This window comes from Chrysemys picta, chromosome 1, assembly GCF_011386835.1.
Source record: "Chrysemys picta bellii isolate R12L10 chromosome 1, ASM1138683v2, whole genome shotgun sequence".
In the NCBI taxonomy this organism is placed as follows: Eukaryota; Metazoa; Chordata; order Testudines; family Emydidae; genus Chrysemys; species Chrysemys picta.
This window is the reverse complement of record NC_088791.1, coordinates 198,390,282-198,409,364: the sequence shown is the minus strand read 5'-3', so window position 1 is coordinate 198,409,364 and position 19,083 is coordinate 198,390,282. Positions and strand designations below refer to the sequence as shown.

The 19,083-nt window shown below is 42.8% G+C and overlaps 1 protein-coding gene across 4 annotated transcripts in view; it reads right to left on the bottom strand.

The window, feature by feature from the left end:
- The window catches only part of SLC37A1 (solute carrier family 37 member 1), a 61,974-nt gene extending 44,289 nt beyond the window's left edge, over positions 1 to 17,685 (bottom strand). Inside the window, exons 1-5 of one of the 4 annotated variants that reach the window (XM_065577901.1) lie at positions 17,569 to 17,685; positions 12,147 to 12,415; positions 10,093 to 10,174; positions 5,151 to 5,277; positions 815 to 893 (exon numbers count right to left, since the gene is read on the bottom strand). In XM_065577901.1, coding sequence (XP_065433973.1) covers positions 815 to 893; positions 5,151 to 5,277; positions 10,093 to 10,174; positions 12,147 to 12,202 — 344 coding nt within the window. In that variant the 5' untranslated portion in view covers positions 12,203 to 12,415; positions 17,569 to 17,685. Of the gene's footprint in view, positions 1 to 814; positions 894 to 5,150; positions 5,278 to 10,092; positions 10,175 to 12,146; positions 12,416 to 17,039 lie in introns of all 4 variants that reach the window. The other 3 variants (XM_042851480.2, XM_005303700.5, XM_005303699.5) reach the window with 3 other exon arrangements.
- Between the last annotated feature and the right edge of the window lie 1,398 nt (positions 17,686 to 19,083).

Below are 19,083 nucleotides of genomic sequence, written 5' to 3'. Positions count from 1 at the left end.
CTAGCCCTGCTTGAGCTAGTGCACTAAAAATAGAAGCACAGATGTGGCAGTGCAGGCTGTGTCTTGGGCTTGCTGCCTGAATACAATCCTATCCAAGATCCTAGTATGTACTCAGGTGGCTAACATATGCCATCACGCATACCACCACAGCCACACTGCTGTTTTTAATCATGATAGCCTCAGTGTGTATGTCTACCAGATCTGGGAATTAAACTACGCAGCTGCTATTTAGACATACTCATTGATGTATATGGGCTTGATTGTCACCTGTGATACATTTCAGTTCAAGGGAGTAAGAATCCTTCCTATGAATTTCTGTAAGGGTTTCAGGATAGTCACTGTGAAAAACGTGCCTAAGGGCTTGTCTACAATACGTGCCAGATCGGCAGGCAGCAATCAATCCAGCGCTCTCCCGTCGACTCCGGTACTCCACCAGAATGAGAAGTACAAGCAGAGTCGACGGGAGAGCGTCAGCTGTCGATTTACAGCAGTGAAGACACACCAGTAAGTAGATCTAAGTAAGTTGTGTATCTTAGATCGACCCCGCGCGGTAGTGTAGACAAGCCCTAAAATCAGGTCTTTGTGTGTGTGAGACAATCCAAATTTCTCCTTCCTTCTTCAGTGATCATTCATCAGAAGCTTCCCAAAAGGGAAGGATAACAGATTAGAAGCATCAGAGGGGTAGCTGTGTTAGTCTGAATCTGTAAAAAGCAACAGAGGGTCCTGTGGCACCTTTAAGACTAACAGATTAGAAGCAGTGCAGCCTTCTGAATCAATAATTCAAGAAATATGGAAAAAAGTCTAAAGGAATTACCTCAAATACATTCCAACTGCATAAGCACACAGAAATGAGTAATCCAGGGCTCCCAGTAATTGTTTGTAATTGTTCTTGTCTAAGAAAACATTTTCAAAACAAATCAGTGGAATAAGTTTATCAATAGCTTTCAAACCCTTATTATATATTTCATGTACAGGTCTTGGAAATCTTTAAAAAAAAAACACTATAGGCATTTTTAGTTCAAAGTGAATTTTCTAGCAGAAAAAAAAAGAATGCCAGTTTCTTGACACTTTGCATTCTACTTAACCAAAGAATACTATATTTTCTGTTTTCATCTATTACATATTAGAAAAACATTATTTGAAGCATTCTTAATCTCCTCTTACCCAATTCATATAAAAAACAACATTTGGAAATGGAAACCACAAATTTATTAGCAAAATATACTGTATTTTCAAGCTTCTAAGAGAACAAAGTTCACAAAAGTCTACAAAAATATATTTAAAATTCCCTAAAAGGAAAATATACTTTTCAAATATGTCAGGTCCTAACTGCAAAGATGGCGGAAGCAAATTTTAAAAAGCCACCTGGCAAAGACTAACTACTTTTAAAAAACAATACAATTAAAAAGGATGTTGTTCTTTGTTCTTTAATGCTAGAAAATAAATATTTCTTCAATTTTTTCCCCTCCATTACAATGTTATCTCTGATCCTGTAATCAAACCTGCTTGTGTGGGCCCTTGCAGCCCATATGTTCCTAAACCGCTGACTGCCAGAAGTTGGGACTGGATTACAGGGGATGGATTTAATAGGCAGCAGGTTTAAAACAAATAAAAGGAAGTTCTTCTTCACGCAGCACATAGTCAACTTGTGGAACTCCTTACCTGAGGAGGTTGTGAAGGCTATGACTATAACAGAGTTTAAAAGAGAACTGGATAAATTCATGGTGGTTAAGTCCATTAATGGCTATTAGCCAGGACGGGTAAGGAATGGTGTCCCTAGCCTCTGTCTGTCAAAGGGTGGAGATGGATGGCAGGAGAGAGATCACTTGATCATTGCCTGTTAGGTTCACTCCCTCTGGGGCACCTGGCATTGGCCACTGTCGGTAGACAGGATACTGGGCTAGATGGACCTTTGGTCTGACCCGGTACGGCCTTTCTTATGATCACTCATTAATTGTTCTGTTCATTCCCTCTGAAGCACCTGGCACTGCCCCAGTCAAAAGACAGGCTACTGGGCTAGCTGGACCATCAGTTTGACCCAGTATGGCCATTCTTATTAGCCCACTAGAGTCAATGGGGCTCTCTGCATGCCAAGAGACCATCCATGCAGATACAAATCTCAGGATCAGGGCCATTATTTTGACATATTGGATGAAAAGGAGTAAGGTTAGATGACATGGTAATTAAAATGTCCATTGTTGCTCGACCAGTGATGGGAGAATGACTATCGATTGAAAATGTTCAGCTAAAAAACAGGTGTTGATTTATGCACAAAATCTATGAACTGCACACAGGCCCAGTTCAGCCAGGGACTAAAACGCATGTCAAACTTGAAGCATTTGAGTAGCTCCACCAATTTCAACAGGACTATTCATATGTTTAAAGTTAGGAACATGCACAGATTTTTCTAAATGGGGTCACAGATGATCATGCACAAGAGGAGGCAGCCATTTGAAAAATCAGGACTTGTCAGAATTACCACCCATCCATCCCCATTTTGAACACTACTACTTGGGCCTCAAATTAGTGCTGGCGACAGACTGACTTCATAAAGAAACACAAGCTAAAAAGGTCATGAAAACAATGGTGTTCAATACCACATAATTTCCTGCAATTTTCAGCTTTTAAATTAATTATTTTTAGAAACCTGTTGAATATAACACTGTACTCAACAGTAACTTTCAATCAGGGGCTTCTGAAAGGAGAAAAGTTTAAGGTGTTTTTACCCCCTCAGGACCTAGTCTATCAGAATGTTACACACATACCCTTTTAGGCCCCAATCATAAACTGAACTCCATGTGTGCAGACCCTACACCCACACAGAGCCCTTTAATGGAGCTTCACCCAGGCGTGACAGAGTAAGATATGTCTGTATCTCATTATGAATTCTGGTTTGTACCATGTGTTGAACACTAGTCTGCACTCTGTCCAGGGACAGACTTTTTACTACATTCCCAACAGCTACCCAGCCCTGGAAAGGTGTTTGACATTTCACTGAAGGACCATCACACTGACAGCAATCCCAGGGCTATCAATTTTGAATGATTCTCAACTGCTGGACCATTCCATGGAACAATGGTCTTTCTACACAGGGGACGGCCATGGGTGGTTGGGAAGTATGCCTGGTGGATCTGGAGATTCTCAGGTTAGGTCTGCATTTACAACACTACTGCAGCTGTGCTGCTCTAGCTCTTCTGTGCAGAAATTTACTTCAGCGATTGAAGGGATTCTCCCATTACTGTAGTAAATCCACCTCCCTGAGAGATGGTAGCTAGGTCAGCAAAAGAATTCTTCCATTGGCCTAGTGCTACCTACATGGGGCGTAGGCCAGCTTAACTATGTCACTCAGAGGTACAGATTTTTCACACCCCTGAGCGATGTAGCTGGGTCAATCTAATTCTCTAGTGTAGACCAGCCCCCAGTTTGAGCACGTGGTGTGACAGATGTTGCAACCGCATCCAGTATAGTTAGGGACTATACTGTAGTAATTTTATGAATGGTTTTTACATCACATTAGACTAGGGATTGCAGGCTACTCCACCGGCTCCTCCAGGAATGAAAAGCAGTAGAAGGGTGATGGAGGCAAATCACTCAGGCTGCAAACACCTCCAGAGGAGTGCCACCCTCTGGGGAGCTTTGCATACACTCCCTGGCTCACCGTGATACATAAACCATTCATAAACTTCATACAATATGGTCCCCAACTAGCCTGCAAGTGGTTGCAATATCAAAGGGAGAATATGCAGGTACATTTTCCCTGAAACCATGACACATGGCACACAAGCAGAGGCCCTATTTAAGAGCAGGGTAAGGAGAATTTAAAGGAGAACTCTGCTCAGCCTGAACGACTGATGAACCATTGACTCAAAAGAAGGTGTGAGCACAGACTAGAGAAGAGTGTGTTTCAGGACTGTCATTTGCGAAGCTCTGTAGTGCTTTATCAGTAAAGTCACTGTGGTAAAGAAATTCTTCTGGTGAACCTGTGCTCCTTGCTTAACTGCCACATTGTCCCCAAAAGGGTTAAACTAGGAGCCCCAGAGTGCCCATGGACTAGGTGGAATGCTGAGTGTGTGTAAGCAACGGGGAATGGGGAGACCGGTGACTAGGGTCTCAGACACTGGTTTTCAGGGTCTAGGATGGCTAGATGGCGGCACCCCATTTTCTAAGGAAGGGTGTCAGACAAGAGGTATGTGCTCAGGAGTATGCCCTAGAGTCCCAGAGCTACAAATGTATAGTGGGTTACCAGGCCACTTGATAACACAGGGGTCTACCTACACATAGCTGAGAGTGCAGGATCACAGTCTTAGTTAGTAATAATTGAACAGTTTCTCCTTTGCTAGTGGGCTATCAAGTTACTAGGATCTTCTATTCTACTGACATTCCCTGTTTATGATCAGATGCTGAACACAAGATATCAAGCACTTATTCAAAATCTCAGTTATTATATTCAAATTATTACAGTATTAACTTGTAAATAAGCAAAACATAGCCTTTTAATTACAATTTAGTTTTCTAAATGAGCATATTTTCTTTGTTTTGAAGGTGCCAGCATTTCTGGAATGTGCATGGCATCAATTTATAGAGCTGGTTAGAATTCCATGGGAAATTCTGACATTTCAAAATTTGTTTTTGTTCCAACTCGAAAATATTGTTTTTTTCCACTGACTGGAAATTCTGGAAGCATTGAATTGTTTTGTTTCAATAGTATCAGGACCATATAAAATATAATATATTTGATAAAATATAAATGTCAAAATGAAATGAAGTGAGAAAGCCAAAATGATCAGTTATGTCATATTTCCATAGCAAACATATGTGGAATCACCACATTCCCATGAAACAATTAGATCTGACAAATTTGCATTTTCTAACTGAAATTTGTTCCATCAAAAAGTTTAAGACCAGGTGTAATAGTTTAGTCTTCAGCAGCTGAACTCATAATTTATTTGGAAAAGAAGTTCTTGTAAGAGACTTGCCATTTAAAGCTTCATCTCATTTGGGTCACTCACAACATATTAGCCAGGTTAAATTAAAAACAAAACATGCCCCTCCTCCCCGTTTTTCCCTGGGAAGAATCCCTGTGATAAGTAACAAGGTACAACACTTGTATAAATATCATTATTACAAAATTAGCATGCAAATGAACTCACCAAATGGCTCCCAACCACACTGAGACTCATTAGATAACTTTTTAACAGGCTGAATCTGGATGGCATATTCTTTGTAGGAGTTGAGTTCAACTTCACTTGGAGAAGCACAGTGCTTATGTAGTTCTCCCTAATGTAGAAAGAGAATTTGACAATATAAAATTCATCCAGTACAGAATCCTGCTATACACAATACAGTAGCAAATTTAACAAATCTAGCTATTTATGGGCCCAAACCAAAGCCCGTTTAAATCAATGGTATATCTATTCTTTTTAATTTGCAGTGCTGTTATAGCTGTGTTGGTGCCCTGATATTAGAGAGACAAGGTGGGTGAGGTAACATCTTTTACTGAATCAACTTCTGTTGGTGAGACAAGCTTTAGAGCTACACAGAGCTCTTCTTCAGGTTGGTCCAATAAGAGAGATTATCTCACTCATCTCATCTCTATACTATCTATTGTAATGGCTTTGGATCAGTTCCTATATATGAAACACCCTTCACCACATGTGAGGCTAGTAACAATGTTATAGTGACAGTGCTTTTCATACCGAGAGATCCCAAAACACTTTACGAACACTAGGCCTGATTAACCACTGTTACGCTGCAGTTTTGTGTCACTATGAACGCCAAAGGATCCCTACAAGGTTTGGCTGGGAGTTACACTGGTATAAGATTGAAATAACACAATCCTACACCTATTAGAAATCAATGGAAGTTTTGCCATTGGCTTTACTGGGAGCAGGACTGGGCTCCAAAACTGACAAAAACTATAGCCCCAGTCTTGCAAACAATTATGTACCTGCTTAACTTTAAGTACTGTGAATAGTCCTATCAAAGTCAGCGTGCACAACATTAAGCATGTGCGTCAATCTTTGCAGCACCAACGGCAATGTATTGTATTTCATCCCATATAATGCAGCACAGCCAAGTTTCGGACAGGGATAGAAGAGAAAAAAAACACACCCCATTGAAACTGCAAGGGAAATTTAGGTATGTGAAATGTAACGACCAGGATTGACACAGCAGGGTTCGACACCCCTATTCTCATTACAAGTGCTATGGGAACTTTGGTGATCAGAAATACGCCAGGACTTGGATTTTACATCTCATTGTAACGATGGCATCTCCAACAGCACACTACTCAACATGCTGGGGAAATGGCCCAGTTTGCCCAGAAGCTCCCATAGAAGTCAACAGGCATACTTCAGTGGTACGTGATACCATACATATCAAACAGAAGCAGAATACCTCTTCCCCACCCCCCACCCAAGGAAAAAAATGATCTGTTCACAATGTTCACAATATACAAAGGAGTAATGGTATATTTTTCTAAAAATGCTCATATGTAAGTGATGTTCTCAGACATGCAGGTGTAAATCTGGAATAGCTCCATTAATCTCGGTGAAGTTACTCTGGATTTACATTGCTGTGAATAAGGGCAGAATGTGTCCTTATGTCATCTGAGAACATTGCAATGCCCTTTCCTTCAACAAAGAACATTTTATTTTTCAGTTTATATCTTAAACATGTCTCCTCATCCCCAAGCACACAACTACTGCTGCAAGCTGATGTGCATGAGCAGACTTCTAGGTCTGTGAAGAGTCCCACTGACATAACCAGGACTCCACATACATGTAGGGATCTGCGTGTACAGATCACGTTGCAGGATTGGAGCCCATGAGTTAGCGTATCATTACACCCAAAAGGAATCAGAACAGTAAAATATACGGACAGGGCCGCCCAGAGGATTCAGGGGGCCTGGAGTCTTCGGCGGCGGGGGTCCTTCCGCTCCGGGACTTCGGGGCACTTCGGCGGCAGGTCCTGGAGTGAGTGAAGGACCCGCCGCCGAATTGCCGCCAAAGACCCGGAGCGGAAGAAGCTCCGGGTCTTCGGCAGCGGGTCCTTCACTCGCTCCGCGTGTGTTCGGCGGCACTGAAGGACCTGCTGCAAAAGACCCGCCGAAAACTCTCGTGGGGGCCCTTGAAAACTCTCGTGGGGGACCTTGAAAACTCTCGCGGGGGACCCTGCGGGGCCCAGGGCAAATTGCCCCACTTGTCCCCCCCTCTGGGTGGCCCTGTATACGGACACTGCAGAAACAGACTTGGGCGGGGGGGGGGGGGGAAATCAATCAGCTTTTGGAAGGATCAGTATTAAAAAAAAAAATGGAAAAAAAAAAAAAACCACCACAAAGTCAAAAAATAAAAATAGAAAATATAGTTTGACACATCAAGCTGCAGGAAACTTCAAAGGAGATACAGGGAGGAAGGGATTAAAGGCCTGGTCTACACTAGGGGGAGATCGATCTAAGACAGGCCTGCACAACTCGTAAAGCGGTGGGGGCCATATTACTCCAAAGAAAACAGCTGAGGGCCGAAACCCCCCGAGCGCTGCCAACCCCCCCCCCAGCACTGCCCACCCCACAGAAACAACCCCCCCCCAGCACTGCCGAAACACCCACCCTCCCCCGCACCACCTGCCCCGCGGAAACAAACCCTCCTTCCCCAGCGCCGCCCCACCGAAACAACAGTATTGAACCTCGGTAATATGTTATAGCAGGCCCCTAAGGTATTATAATTAAGGTAAAAGAAAAATTGTCTTTTTGCTAGAAGTAGAATAAGATCTTCCCCCCACTTTGTAATCAATTGCCCTGTTGAACGAATGAGGTGTGAATGAGGAAGGTGTGGAAGGCAGGCACCTGCAGACAGCTGGAATCCTTGGAGAGGGCAGGGCCGGCTCTAGGATTTTTGCTGCCCCAAGCAAAAAATTTTTTGGCCTCCTCCCCTTTCTTTTTCGTGCCCCTCTACCCCCAGCCCCACCCCAACTCCACCCCTTCCGAACCCCTTCCCCAAATCCCCAGCACCACCTCTTCCCCCAGCATGCCGCATTTCCCCCCCCCCCATTGCTTCCTGCGGGCCTCCCATGACCTCCCGCCCTAGCTCACCTCTGCTCCGCCTGCTCCCCCGGGCATACCGCAGCTCCGCTTCTCCCCCCTCCCTCTCAGGCGAGGGAGGGCGGAGAAGCAGAGCAGCGGCGCGTTCAGGGGAGCAGGCGGAGTAGAGGTGAGCTAGGGTGGGGGGTGCAGGAAGTAATGGGGGGTAGAGGAACCACTCCCCACTCCAGCTTACCTCCTCTCCACCACCACCACCGCCTCCCCCAAGTGCCCGCCGCTCGGCTTCTCCTCCCTCCCAGCCTTGCTGCGCGAAATAGCGGTTTCGCACGCGGCAAGCCTGGGAGGGAGGGGAGAGAAGCGGAGCGGCGGCGGCGTGCTCAGGGGAGCAGGCGGAAGTGAGCTGGGGCGGTGAGGGCACTTTTCCCCCATGCCCCGGAGTCGGCACCTATGATGGCCGGTGCCAGAATGCCGCCCCTAGAAATGTGCCGCCCCAAGCACCTGCTTGTTTTGCTGGTGCCTGGAGCCGGCCCTGGGAGAGGGGATGGGAGCCAGATCAGATCAGTAGAACAGGTCAGCCACCGACTCACCACTCGCCTCCTCAGCCCCCCTCCCCCGGCTCGCCTACTCACCCCCGCCACTGCCTGCTCGCTCGCCTCCTCAGCGCCCCACCCCTCTGGCTCGCCGGCTCACCTGCCCCCCCGCCACTGCTCGCCCACTCGCCTCCTCAGCCCCCCTCCCTCACCAACCGTTTGCCTACTCACCCCCCTGCAGGCCACACAGTGAGCCCATCTACTCAACCCCCGCGGGCCGCACAGTGAGCCCACGCGGGCCGCATGCGGCTCCTGGGCCGCATGTTGTGCAGGCCTGATCTAAGATATGCAACTTCAGCTACGAGAATAGCGTAGCTGAAATCAACGTATCTTAGATCGACTTAGAATCACTTACTTTGCATCCTCGCAGCGCGGGATCGACGGCTGCCGCTCCCCTGTCGACTCCGCTTCCACCTCTCGCCGTGGTGGAGTTCCGGAGTCGACGGCAGAGCGATCGGGGATAGATTTATCGCGTCTACACTAGACGCGATAGATCAATCACTACCCGCCAATCCGGCGGGTAGTGTAGATGTACCCTTAGTTTATTAGTTTTTAATTAGATCAAGTAACTGCTTACACTGCTTAAGGCCAAGCTACCAATACCTAACACTGATTTCCAGAGCAATATGGATGGAAACTTCATTCTTGAGAATTATGCTCTCTTTAAAAAATGCTATTTTATAACCCCAACCAAATATAATCTAAAGTAAGATAACATGGTTTTCAATAGGACGATCCCAGTCTATACAGATCAGAGAAACAGTGCTAACGTCAGTTTTATCCCTTGTGTAAACAGGTTCTTAGTGGGAATAAAATCAAAAGGTTAATGAAACACTTGACAATTTGAAATGTAAACAATGAAACCACATCTAAGCAATTTGCATTCTGATAACAGGTCCAATGCTATTTATTTACTGTATGGAGCAAGGCTTTTTTTTTTTTTTTTTATTAATATGAATAGGCTGTTGAGCAATAAAGTTAAAAATATACATGAGAAATAACTTCAGGTTAATGTACTGCCAAAGTCTAAAGGTGAAAATGAAATACATTATATTTCTCTGACATCACTGCACTAGCTCATGCATAGTACTGCACAAGAACCAAAATCGGTTTGAAGATCTAATGCACACAATTTACTCAGTCTCGATAGATTCCTCAGCTCTGAGCAACTCTTCTAAGATTTCAAGCCTTGATCCTGCAAACACTTACACATGTACTTAGCTTAACTCATGTGAGGGCCTAAAACCAGAAGTATGTGCAGTATTCTAGGTGTGGTCTCACCAAAAATGTATAGCATGGAACTATGGTACGACAACTGTAATTATCGGCACTTGTTTTTACAGCATTGTGGGTTAAACTTTAACACGGTCTTTGAAAAAAAAAAAACCAGCACACACAAAAGTATACTTCCCTGTTTGAGAAAATTAGGAGGCCATTTAAACAAAATGATTCATTGTTGCTTACCTTAACTATACTAATAGGTTTCCTTGACAAGTGGAAACTAGCATATAACAAAAAGGTAAGAACAAAAATGAAGGCCCTGCACCTGTAACAAAAGAAAAATCAGTATTTATTTTAATATTTCTAAGTGATTTCAATCACTAGGTTTATATTTACCACCATCTTAAATAAAACAAAATATTTCAAAGTATTCTTCACATTTTTTTTCACTTCATGTTATCATAAACCCTGGAAGCTAAAGAGACTCTAAATTAACTCGAACTACTGTATATTGGGGTATAAATTTGAGCAATTTCAATAGTTTCTATATTTAAGCCAGCATCAGAGCAAAACATCATTTTTGCACCTGTGACACCTTTACCCCCAGAGGTTCACAAACGAGGGTGTGGGGACTACTGGTTGTTCACAGAGCACATGGTGCTGGCTCTTCTCTCTTTCCAGTTGCTAACGCATATTAAAAGAGAAACAAAAGAAAAATAATGTTACTTATTTTCCTATTATTGCTTTTCCACATAAGCAATTGTAGTTGCCAAATGAATGTGTTCTGATTGGAAATGTGAGAGTTGTGTTCCTATGACAATGAAATGTGATCCACCCTATAAAAAAGTTTGAGAATGCTTGCCTTTACACTGATGGTTTCATTCACATCTACTTTATAACCATTAGTGCAGTTTTTTAAATGGAGAAGAGTAGTTTGAAAGATTTGTTATACTATAGTAGATTCTTTTCCTACTTTGCTTACCAATACCTGTTAAGTATACGGTCTGATAGATTATACAATGCTACATGCTGTATGTCTTCAGCTCAGCATCCTACATTACATCCGGTTGTCTGTCTGCATATATAAGCAAAAGCATGAACAAGTAGAATGTATCCATTTAAATCTCCAATAGATGTGTAAGTAGGCACAGCACACTGTAAATACCGTATACTTGGTATTGCGCCAAGACACATGGCCAACATGCCTCCTGCTGCAAAAACCACCACAGGATCCTTAGTGACCACAAGGAGGCAGGACTTCAGTTTTGGGTGTTGTCTAATGGATGGTACCTCCAGAAATACAGCAGACCCGAATGCTATTCAAAGGCATCGGTCAAGTACTGACTGAGAGGCAAACATACAAGTTACTGAATTGCTAACACATCCTCCAGCACAGGCATTTCCTGGATTTTCTTGGAGGTCTCTTATCCAAGAATTGACTATGTTTAACCCTGCTTAGCTTGTAGAACCAGCACAGCAGACTCTGCAAGTAAGGCTACCCAAACACACCATCTGGGTTTTGGTATAACAACTTACATTGGGGTGTTCAGTTGTTATGCCCATTACTGAAGATTTCATTTAATAAACTGCAGTGACTCTTGCCTTGAAGCTCTGTTAGATGACGTGCATGAAAAAAATCATTCAATTGGGAAGTACTGATTTCTTTCCTTTGTTACAGTAAATAAGTGATTTCAAGATAAGAGTAACAAATTCTCTCTCTCTCTCCCCCTCCCCTGAAAGCACAAAAAGAGCTGACAAGACCAAAACAGAATTAAAAAGTTGTCAAAAGACTTCCAGATTTTAGTTTCCAAGGACAAATATAGTTATTAATTATTTATTTTACAGTAGCATCAACCAAGATCAAGATCTTATTGTGCGAGGCACTGTTACAAATAAAATTATGATATCATCCAGGAGAAGAAAGAAGATCTGGGTCCGGGATAAACAGATTGATTTTTTCACAGACATAAACCAAGCAACTCAAAATAAAAGGCTGTGATTCACCTCCCCAAGCACATAACATGTGAAGTACTTATTCTCTAGCGTACAAAACTAATGGTGATGGAAATGTATTCCAAACCCCTATATCACTCTGTTCTAGCGTCAAATCTCCTGATTAAAAAATCTTTAGCCATGCTCTTCATTTTGCAATTAAATCAACATTTTCTTTAACAAAGACTTGTTTTATATTCTAAGAAATAAGAAGTTAGAGAAACTGAGTCAAAGGAATAATCTTTCTCAGATAAAATCTGATATTGTCCAAGATGGATGTCTGTAAGATATACTTGAAAACTTACCACTGATCTCTTGTAAATAAAACGATGAAGCGAACTCCAGGGGGAAGTTGAGCCATTTACTTCACTGCCAGGATCTGGATTTTAGGTGACAAAATGCTATATTTGGAAAAGGATTGTCCTAGGGTCAGGCTTTTTATCAAAGATGCTCAGAATGTCGTGTAATTGCACTTTGTGGAACGGTTCTGAAGAGATGTCACACTAAGCAGATCTCCTTTTTGGTCTCCTCTTTGATATTTTCAGTCACTTTGAATGGCCAACTCTTCACTCAACTGTTTTACAAAAAAAAAAAAAATGTTGAAAAGTTAGCGTTTTAATTATAGTTTTAATCAGTGATTCCCTCTTTCAATAATGTAAATAAACTGCTGCAACTTTATAGACATCAAAAATTTGGAGAAATAGCTTAAACCACTGAAAAATTTACAAATTTCTAAAGGCTGCCTTTCTTACTTGTTGGTACCAAGCCTGAATAAGTTTTTCTTTAAGACGTCACCACAGATAAAAGACTTCATTGAGGACGTGATCTAAAGGCCACTGAAGTCAATGGAAAGATCCCATTGATTTTATTGGATTTTGGTTCTGGTTCTGAGAGACTGCAAGTGGGCAATTACCTACCAGGAAAAGATGTATTTTAAAACATCAGACGCACTCAAATTTCTGATGCCATAGGGAACTTACCAATTCCTGGCCCAACATAGTTGTTTTAGATCCTCTTCTCTAATAGGAAAAGGTGCACAATAACCTTTATGACAGGTACTGCATGGTGTACTAGTCGTGCTGCTACTTGGCATGTTTGGCTGAGGCTGATAAGTAATAAGACTGAGACTGACCTCCCTAGACGAGCAAAAGAATATAAGCTAAAGAAAAATCTTATTCTGAAGTACACACTATTGCTAATAACTAGGACTTGTCTTAGGATAGGATTGTTAGGAGATGTCACATGGCAGCCAGAGGCATTGATTTGTGAGCTTTATTCCTTTAATCTTTATTCTCCTGTTTTAGCACAAATAGGAACTGTGCTTTTGCTCTTCCAAACAGCAGACAGTATTTAACACAGTAACGGTTGTATCAAAGCTGACCTTTCTAAAGCTAACCTAAATACCTCTATTTTAGATGTTTCGTTTTTAAGTCTTTGGGACGGAGAAATCTAATCACCCCCAGAATAATTGCACCTCTCACCATGAATTCACCATTAGCTTGCCATATGTTTTTCTTGTTGCTGTACACTTGCTCCCTTAGCTTCTCATCCTGACCCCGGTTTAACTTTTCCTTTCTTCATGAGTGAAATTCACGCATGGTATGGACAGCCTACTCAAGGCCCCCCGGCCACATAATTTATACCCTGTACAGAGGGGTCTGCTGCTGAAGCAGCTATACAGGAATGCCCACACACCTCCTATATATAGTTCCATGATAGTCCCACATAGGTTGGTACGAAGGCCACAACAGGGCTCCAGCAGAACTCTGTGCCTCATATAACTGGTGCAGAAGGCTGAAATAATAGCTGCATGGAAAGTGTGGCACAGCACCCTGATGCTAGTTTGTAGGGACTGATTTCACCTTCTTATCCACCACCCACATAAAGCCCCAAAACTCTGTTTTTATGAGCAGATCTCAGCCTAAGTTCTCAGTGAAAAAAATTTAAATTGTTTATTGTCAAGGCTGCTTCCCCACTTTGAACTTTAGGGTACAAATGTGGGGGCCTGCATGAAAACTTCTAAGCTTAACTACCAGCTTAGATCTGGTCTGCTGCCACCATTCCCAAGTGGATTCCCTTCCCTGGGAAGCCTTGAGAAACTCTTCACCAATTCCCTGGTGAATACAGATCCAACCCCCTTGGATCTAAAAACAAGGAAAAATCAGTCAGGTTCTTAAAAAGAAGGCTTTTAATTAAAGAAAAAGGTAAAAATCATCTCTGTAAAATCAGTATGGAAAATAACTTTACAGGGTAATCAAACTTAAAGAGCTCAGAGGACCTCCCTCTAGCCTCAGGTTCAAAGTATAGCAAACAAAGATAAACACTCTAGTAAAAGGTACATTTACAAGTTGAGAAAACAAAGGAAAACTAACACGCCTTGCCTGGCTATTTACTTACAAGTTTGAAATAGGAGAGACTTGTTTAGAAAGATGTGGAGAACCTGGATTGATGTCTGGTCCCTCTCAGTCCCAAGAGCGAACAACCCAAAACAAAGAGCACAAACAAAAGCCTTCCCCCCCCCCCCCCCCCCAGATTTGAAAGTATCTTGTCCCCTTATTGGTCCTTTGGGTCAGGTGTCAGCCAGGTTACCCGAGCTTCTTAACCCTTTACAGGTAAAAGGATTTTGGAGTCTCTTGCCAGGAGGGATTTTATGGCACTGTACACAGGAGAGCTGTTACCCTTCCCTTTATAGTTATGACATTTATCATCACATCCATCCACCCAACCACCCACAAGTTCACCAGATGTCTGAAGTGGTTTAAAAAAAAAAAAGAAAGAAAATGAGAATCTGTGACAAGAGTGACAAAGATGTAGCCATAGCAACAACAGTTATATTCATTCTATGACAGCATGTGATGATTAAGTATTAATATTAGTTTAATTTTTTGGAAGGGACAGTAGTATGTTACAGAGGCAATGGCAAGTATACTAGGTAACTTACGGATGAATCATTTTCTTTTTTTATTAAAGCAAGTGTAAATATACAAATCAGAAAAAAAAAAAACATTTTAACTTGTTTCCTAGTCTTTTGTTTTCAGTAACACTAAGGACCTAATTTTCTAACCTAAAAGAAGCAACTGAATAGCAGGAAAAGGGCTCCTCAAGCATGGTAGATAAATGCAAAGCTGACCCTAGACCAAATGGCACCCCAGGCAAGGAACATCTTTGGTGCCCCCCACTCCATTTGTTAAACTTTTGAATATCTTATTTTTTATTGCATTTGTTGCTTATTTAATGACTTTGATGCACGATTTGCATGTATGATTTAACCCTATCATATAAGATGATAAATTTGCATGCTAGGATCTGTAAATCTGCGAGCCCGGTGCCATCCCAAGCCCTGCACCCCAGGCAGTCGCCTGGATCACCTGCCCCTAAATCCAGCCTTGGATAAATGAATACCTTACCATCTCCTCATTCTATTACAGCGTTGTGGAAGGCACGCTAGAATTAACTTTGAAATGGTATTTGCATTCTAAGGGCTAGATTGTGCCTTTAGGCAAAGCACTGAACTAGGGTTGTGCATACACTGCATCATCTCCAAAGGCACTGTGCATTACAGGCATCTGAAGCATAATTCCCCACTCTGCTTCCTCCTTGCTCCATGAAGGTATAGTAATTTGCTGCTGGCCTATACCAGCTGCAAATTGCAGTAGCCCTCAACACTGGCCTAAGCTGTGCTGCCCAGTGCATTGGGGGATTGGAGAGAAGGTTCTGCCCACTCCCACCTACTCTGGGAGAAACAGAGTAAGCAGGTATGCAGCACCCGCTTACCTCTGAATGCTTGGGCCCAAGGTCCTGATAGACCATGCAGAGATGTAAGTAGTTTTTCGCTCCCTGAAGCAAACACAAAGTCCAAAATCTAGCCCTAAACTGCTATTTTCATTAGTTTATAAACTCTTTTAATAAACAAATGAGGCATATGGGTACCCAAGATGCTTTGTTTTAACTCATAAGGGATTTCAAAACAAAAACCCTAAAAAACAAAACCTTCTGGAATAGCAACATAGCTTGTATTGGTCTGAGATGACCAGTAAAGCTGAAATGTTGCATTGGTGACAACTTCCCAGTCTCCCAAAGTGTCAACATGATGAATCAACAACATGGTATTTAAATATGAATAGTCATTATTGGCTGCATAATGATTGCTCCAAGAGCATTTTGACAACAGAGGAAAGAGAGTCTAAGTTTCTCTTTTTTAACAGGTGGGGCAACTTCCTGGTCTTTATGAAAAATCTACATCCTGGAAAGTTTGGTTACACACTGCAGATCCGTTTCACATTCAACACCATCCAGAGCAGAGTTTCTCTCTAAGTTTCATCATTGCTTTAGTGTTGCTTGTCCAAGACACTGTGCCTTAAATTATATAAACACATCCAATTACTATCTTCCCTTTTCAAGACAAATACAGGTTTCTTGTAAAACAATCTGTTGCATAAATGGTGCCTATAAGTTCACCTCATACTGTGGTTATCTGATCAGAAACTTCCTGCTTGGGACCTGCAGCTAGTAGATTCTAACAACTCTTTCAACCCACATGAGACAAATTATTTCTGATCACGCCACTAGCTTCCATCAAATTTCAAGCCCTACCAGACATCCAGACATTCAACTGACGGTCAGCTTGGGAAAATGAAACAGGAAAGATGATTCACCCTCAACCCCCCATGCCTAGGGGAAATGAGGATGTCAGCTGATGGAAGAGGTTCTGTTTCACCCCTACAGATTAATTCCCTTACCACAAAACGTACCCGTGCGAATAGTCTAGTCTCACTGAAGCCAGTGGAACTACTCATGCAAGAATGTGCCGGACTGGGATCATCTTGTGTACAACCTCTTCCACGCAAACTGTGTATCTTCAAAAGGCTTTATAGAGTGAAGCAGCGGTACAGTTAATAAGTAAGGCGGGGAGGGGGAGAAGGAGGGCAACCAAAAATAAAGACACCCTCCCCCCTTCTGTTTGGAAAATTAGCACAAAGCTGTAAGTCTGCCTCCCTTGGCCGTGCCACTCAAACCCTCCCTTTCATGCATAGGTGGAGATAATTATTCCCAGGCGGCGGCAGCTGGTGCATCTCCCTAACGAGCAGTACTCCTCCCCAGCTAGCCCCCCCAGAGCCCGAGACTCCCCTTCCTAGCAGCCCCCTTCCCCTCCCATTGTTCCAGCTTAGGCGCAGACAGACCCTAGCACAAGAGCTCACCAGAAAACCGCGCCTGGAGATCATCGAGGGCTCTCTCAGTGCACTGCCTCAGCGCAGCATTGGTTGATGTTTCCTTGCTGCTTGGATACTTCCTGGTTAGCTGATCTGCAGGCGTGGCTCCCTCTTGTTTCATTCATGCTCAGCCGGTCCTAGCTTTCGATGTGCTATAGAAGAACCTGTTTGCCGGGCGCGCCTCCCCCCACCTCGCCCCTCTGATAAGGAAGCAGCGCCACATACAATGCAGGAAGAAGCAAGCTGCACAATGTGCTCAGTGCACAGAGAAGAAGCTACAGTACGTGAGAGACACAGCTCCTTCCCGTTATACACTTAACCTGTCCCGTGTATCACTCAGCAGCGCTTCAGACTCGGCGTGGTTAGTCGCCCATATATGCAGCGTGCTGCAGAACCTTAGACATTTAATTCCAAAACAGTTTTGTTTCAATTCTTACAAATAATTTCTGGTTAAAAGGCAAAACTGTCAGGTCACCGGTTTGGGCACACATTTTAGGTTTTGTAAACATCGTCCTACCTGAAATGCACTGTAGATGAAAACCCTCAAATTCAATGGAAAAGAAAAAACGTTCTCCCGCCTTGTTCGATACACAATTGAAGCAACATTGTGCTACTTTCAGTAGAATCTGAAAGCGAAACTGACTAGAAACAAGAGTGAAAGTGTTTGGTGTATTTTTATTGGACAAGCCAAGAGAGGCAAACAAATATAAAATGATGGAAAGCAGGACCAATTCCCAACTAAATCATCCCAGCCAGGGCTATGTCAAGCCTAACCTTAAAAACCACCACCTCCCTAGGTAATCCATTCCAGTGCTTCACCACTCTCCTAGTGAAAAAGTTTTTCCTAATATCCAACCTAAACCTCCCCCACTGCAACTTGAGACCATTACTCCTTGTTCTGTCATCTGCTACCACTGAGAACAGTCTAGACCCATCCTCCTTGGAACCCCCTTTCAGGTAGTTGAAAGCAGCTATCAAATCCCTCCTCGGTCTTCTCTTCTGCAGACTAAATAATCCCAGTTCCCTCAGCCTCTCCTCATAAGTCATGTGCTCCAGCCCCCTAATCATTTTTGTTGCCCTCCGCTGGACTCTTTCCAATTTTTCCACATCCTTCTTGTAGTGTGGGGCCCAAAAAAGGACACAGTACTCCAGATGAGGTCTCACCAATGTCGAATAGAGGGGAATGATCATGTCCCTCGATCTGCTGTCAATGCCCCTACTTATACAGCCCAAAATGCCATTAGCCTTCTTGGCAACAAGGGCACACTGTTGACTCATATCCAGCTTCTCATCCACTGTAACCCCTAGGTTATATTCCTAAACTTTTGTTTTAATCAACAAAAGATATTATTTGTAAGGGTTTAAAAAAAACCACCATGAGTTTTAACCTGACACTTTTAATTTGTGCATTCAGGATTTTTTTGTTTTACTATATAGTTCCTACTTATCAAATGTCATCAGTTTGATATGTGGTACAGTCATTGGCCCTGATCCTTCAAAAACTTATGCAGGTGTTTAACTTTAAGCAATCTGAGGAGTCCCATTGAATTCAATAAGGCTATTCTCCTAGTACTGCCATCTCAAATGTTCAAAAATTATGAGGCAGATTCATGAAACTGGCTTAAAAATCATGATTAAAAATTAATATTGGGTTCTTTTTGTTTGCCATCTGGTTTGTGCATTTGCGTCACATTTTAAAACTTCTAAATAACCATGAAGGCTAGAAATTTACATTTTTAAAAGCAATGAAAGCTGAACTGCTCATGTATATACTTGATTCCTGTCGCTGGGCTTAAATAAAAATACTAAATATCGCTAGACTTGTGATAACATTGTGGGAGTGGGTTAGGGTGACCAGATGAGGGAAAGGAAAAATCAGGACACATGGCGGGGGAGCAAAAAAAAAAAAGCCAAATCAGTCCCTGCCGGCAGAGGGAAAAAAAAAAAAAAGCGCTGCCAGAGGCTATCGGGACAATTTTATTCGGACGTCTGGTCACCCTAGAGTGGGTAACACTGCTCACCATGCACAAAG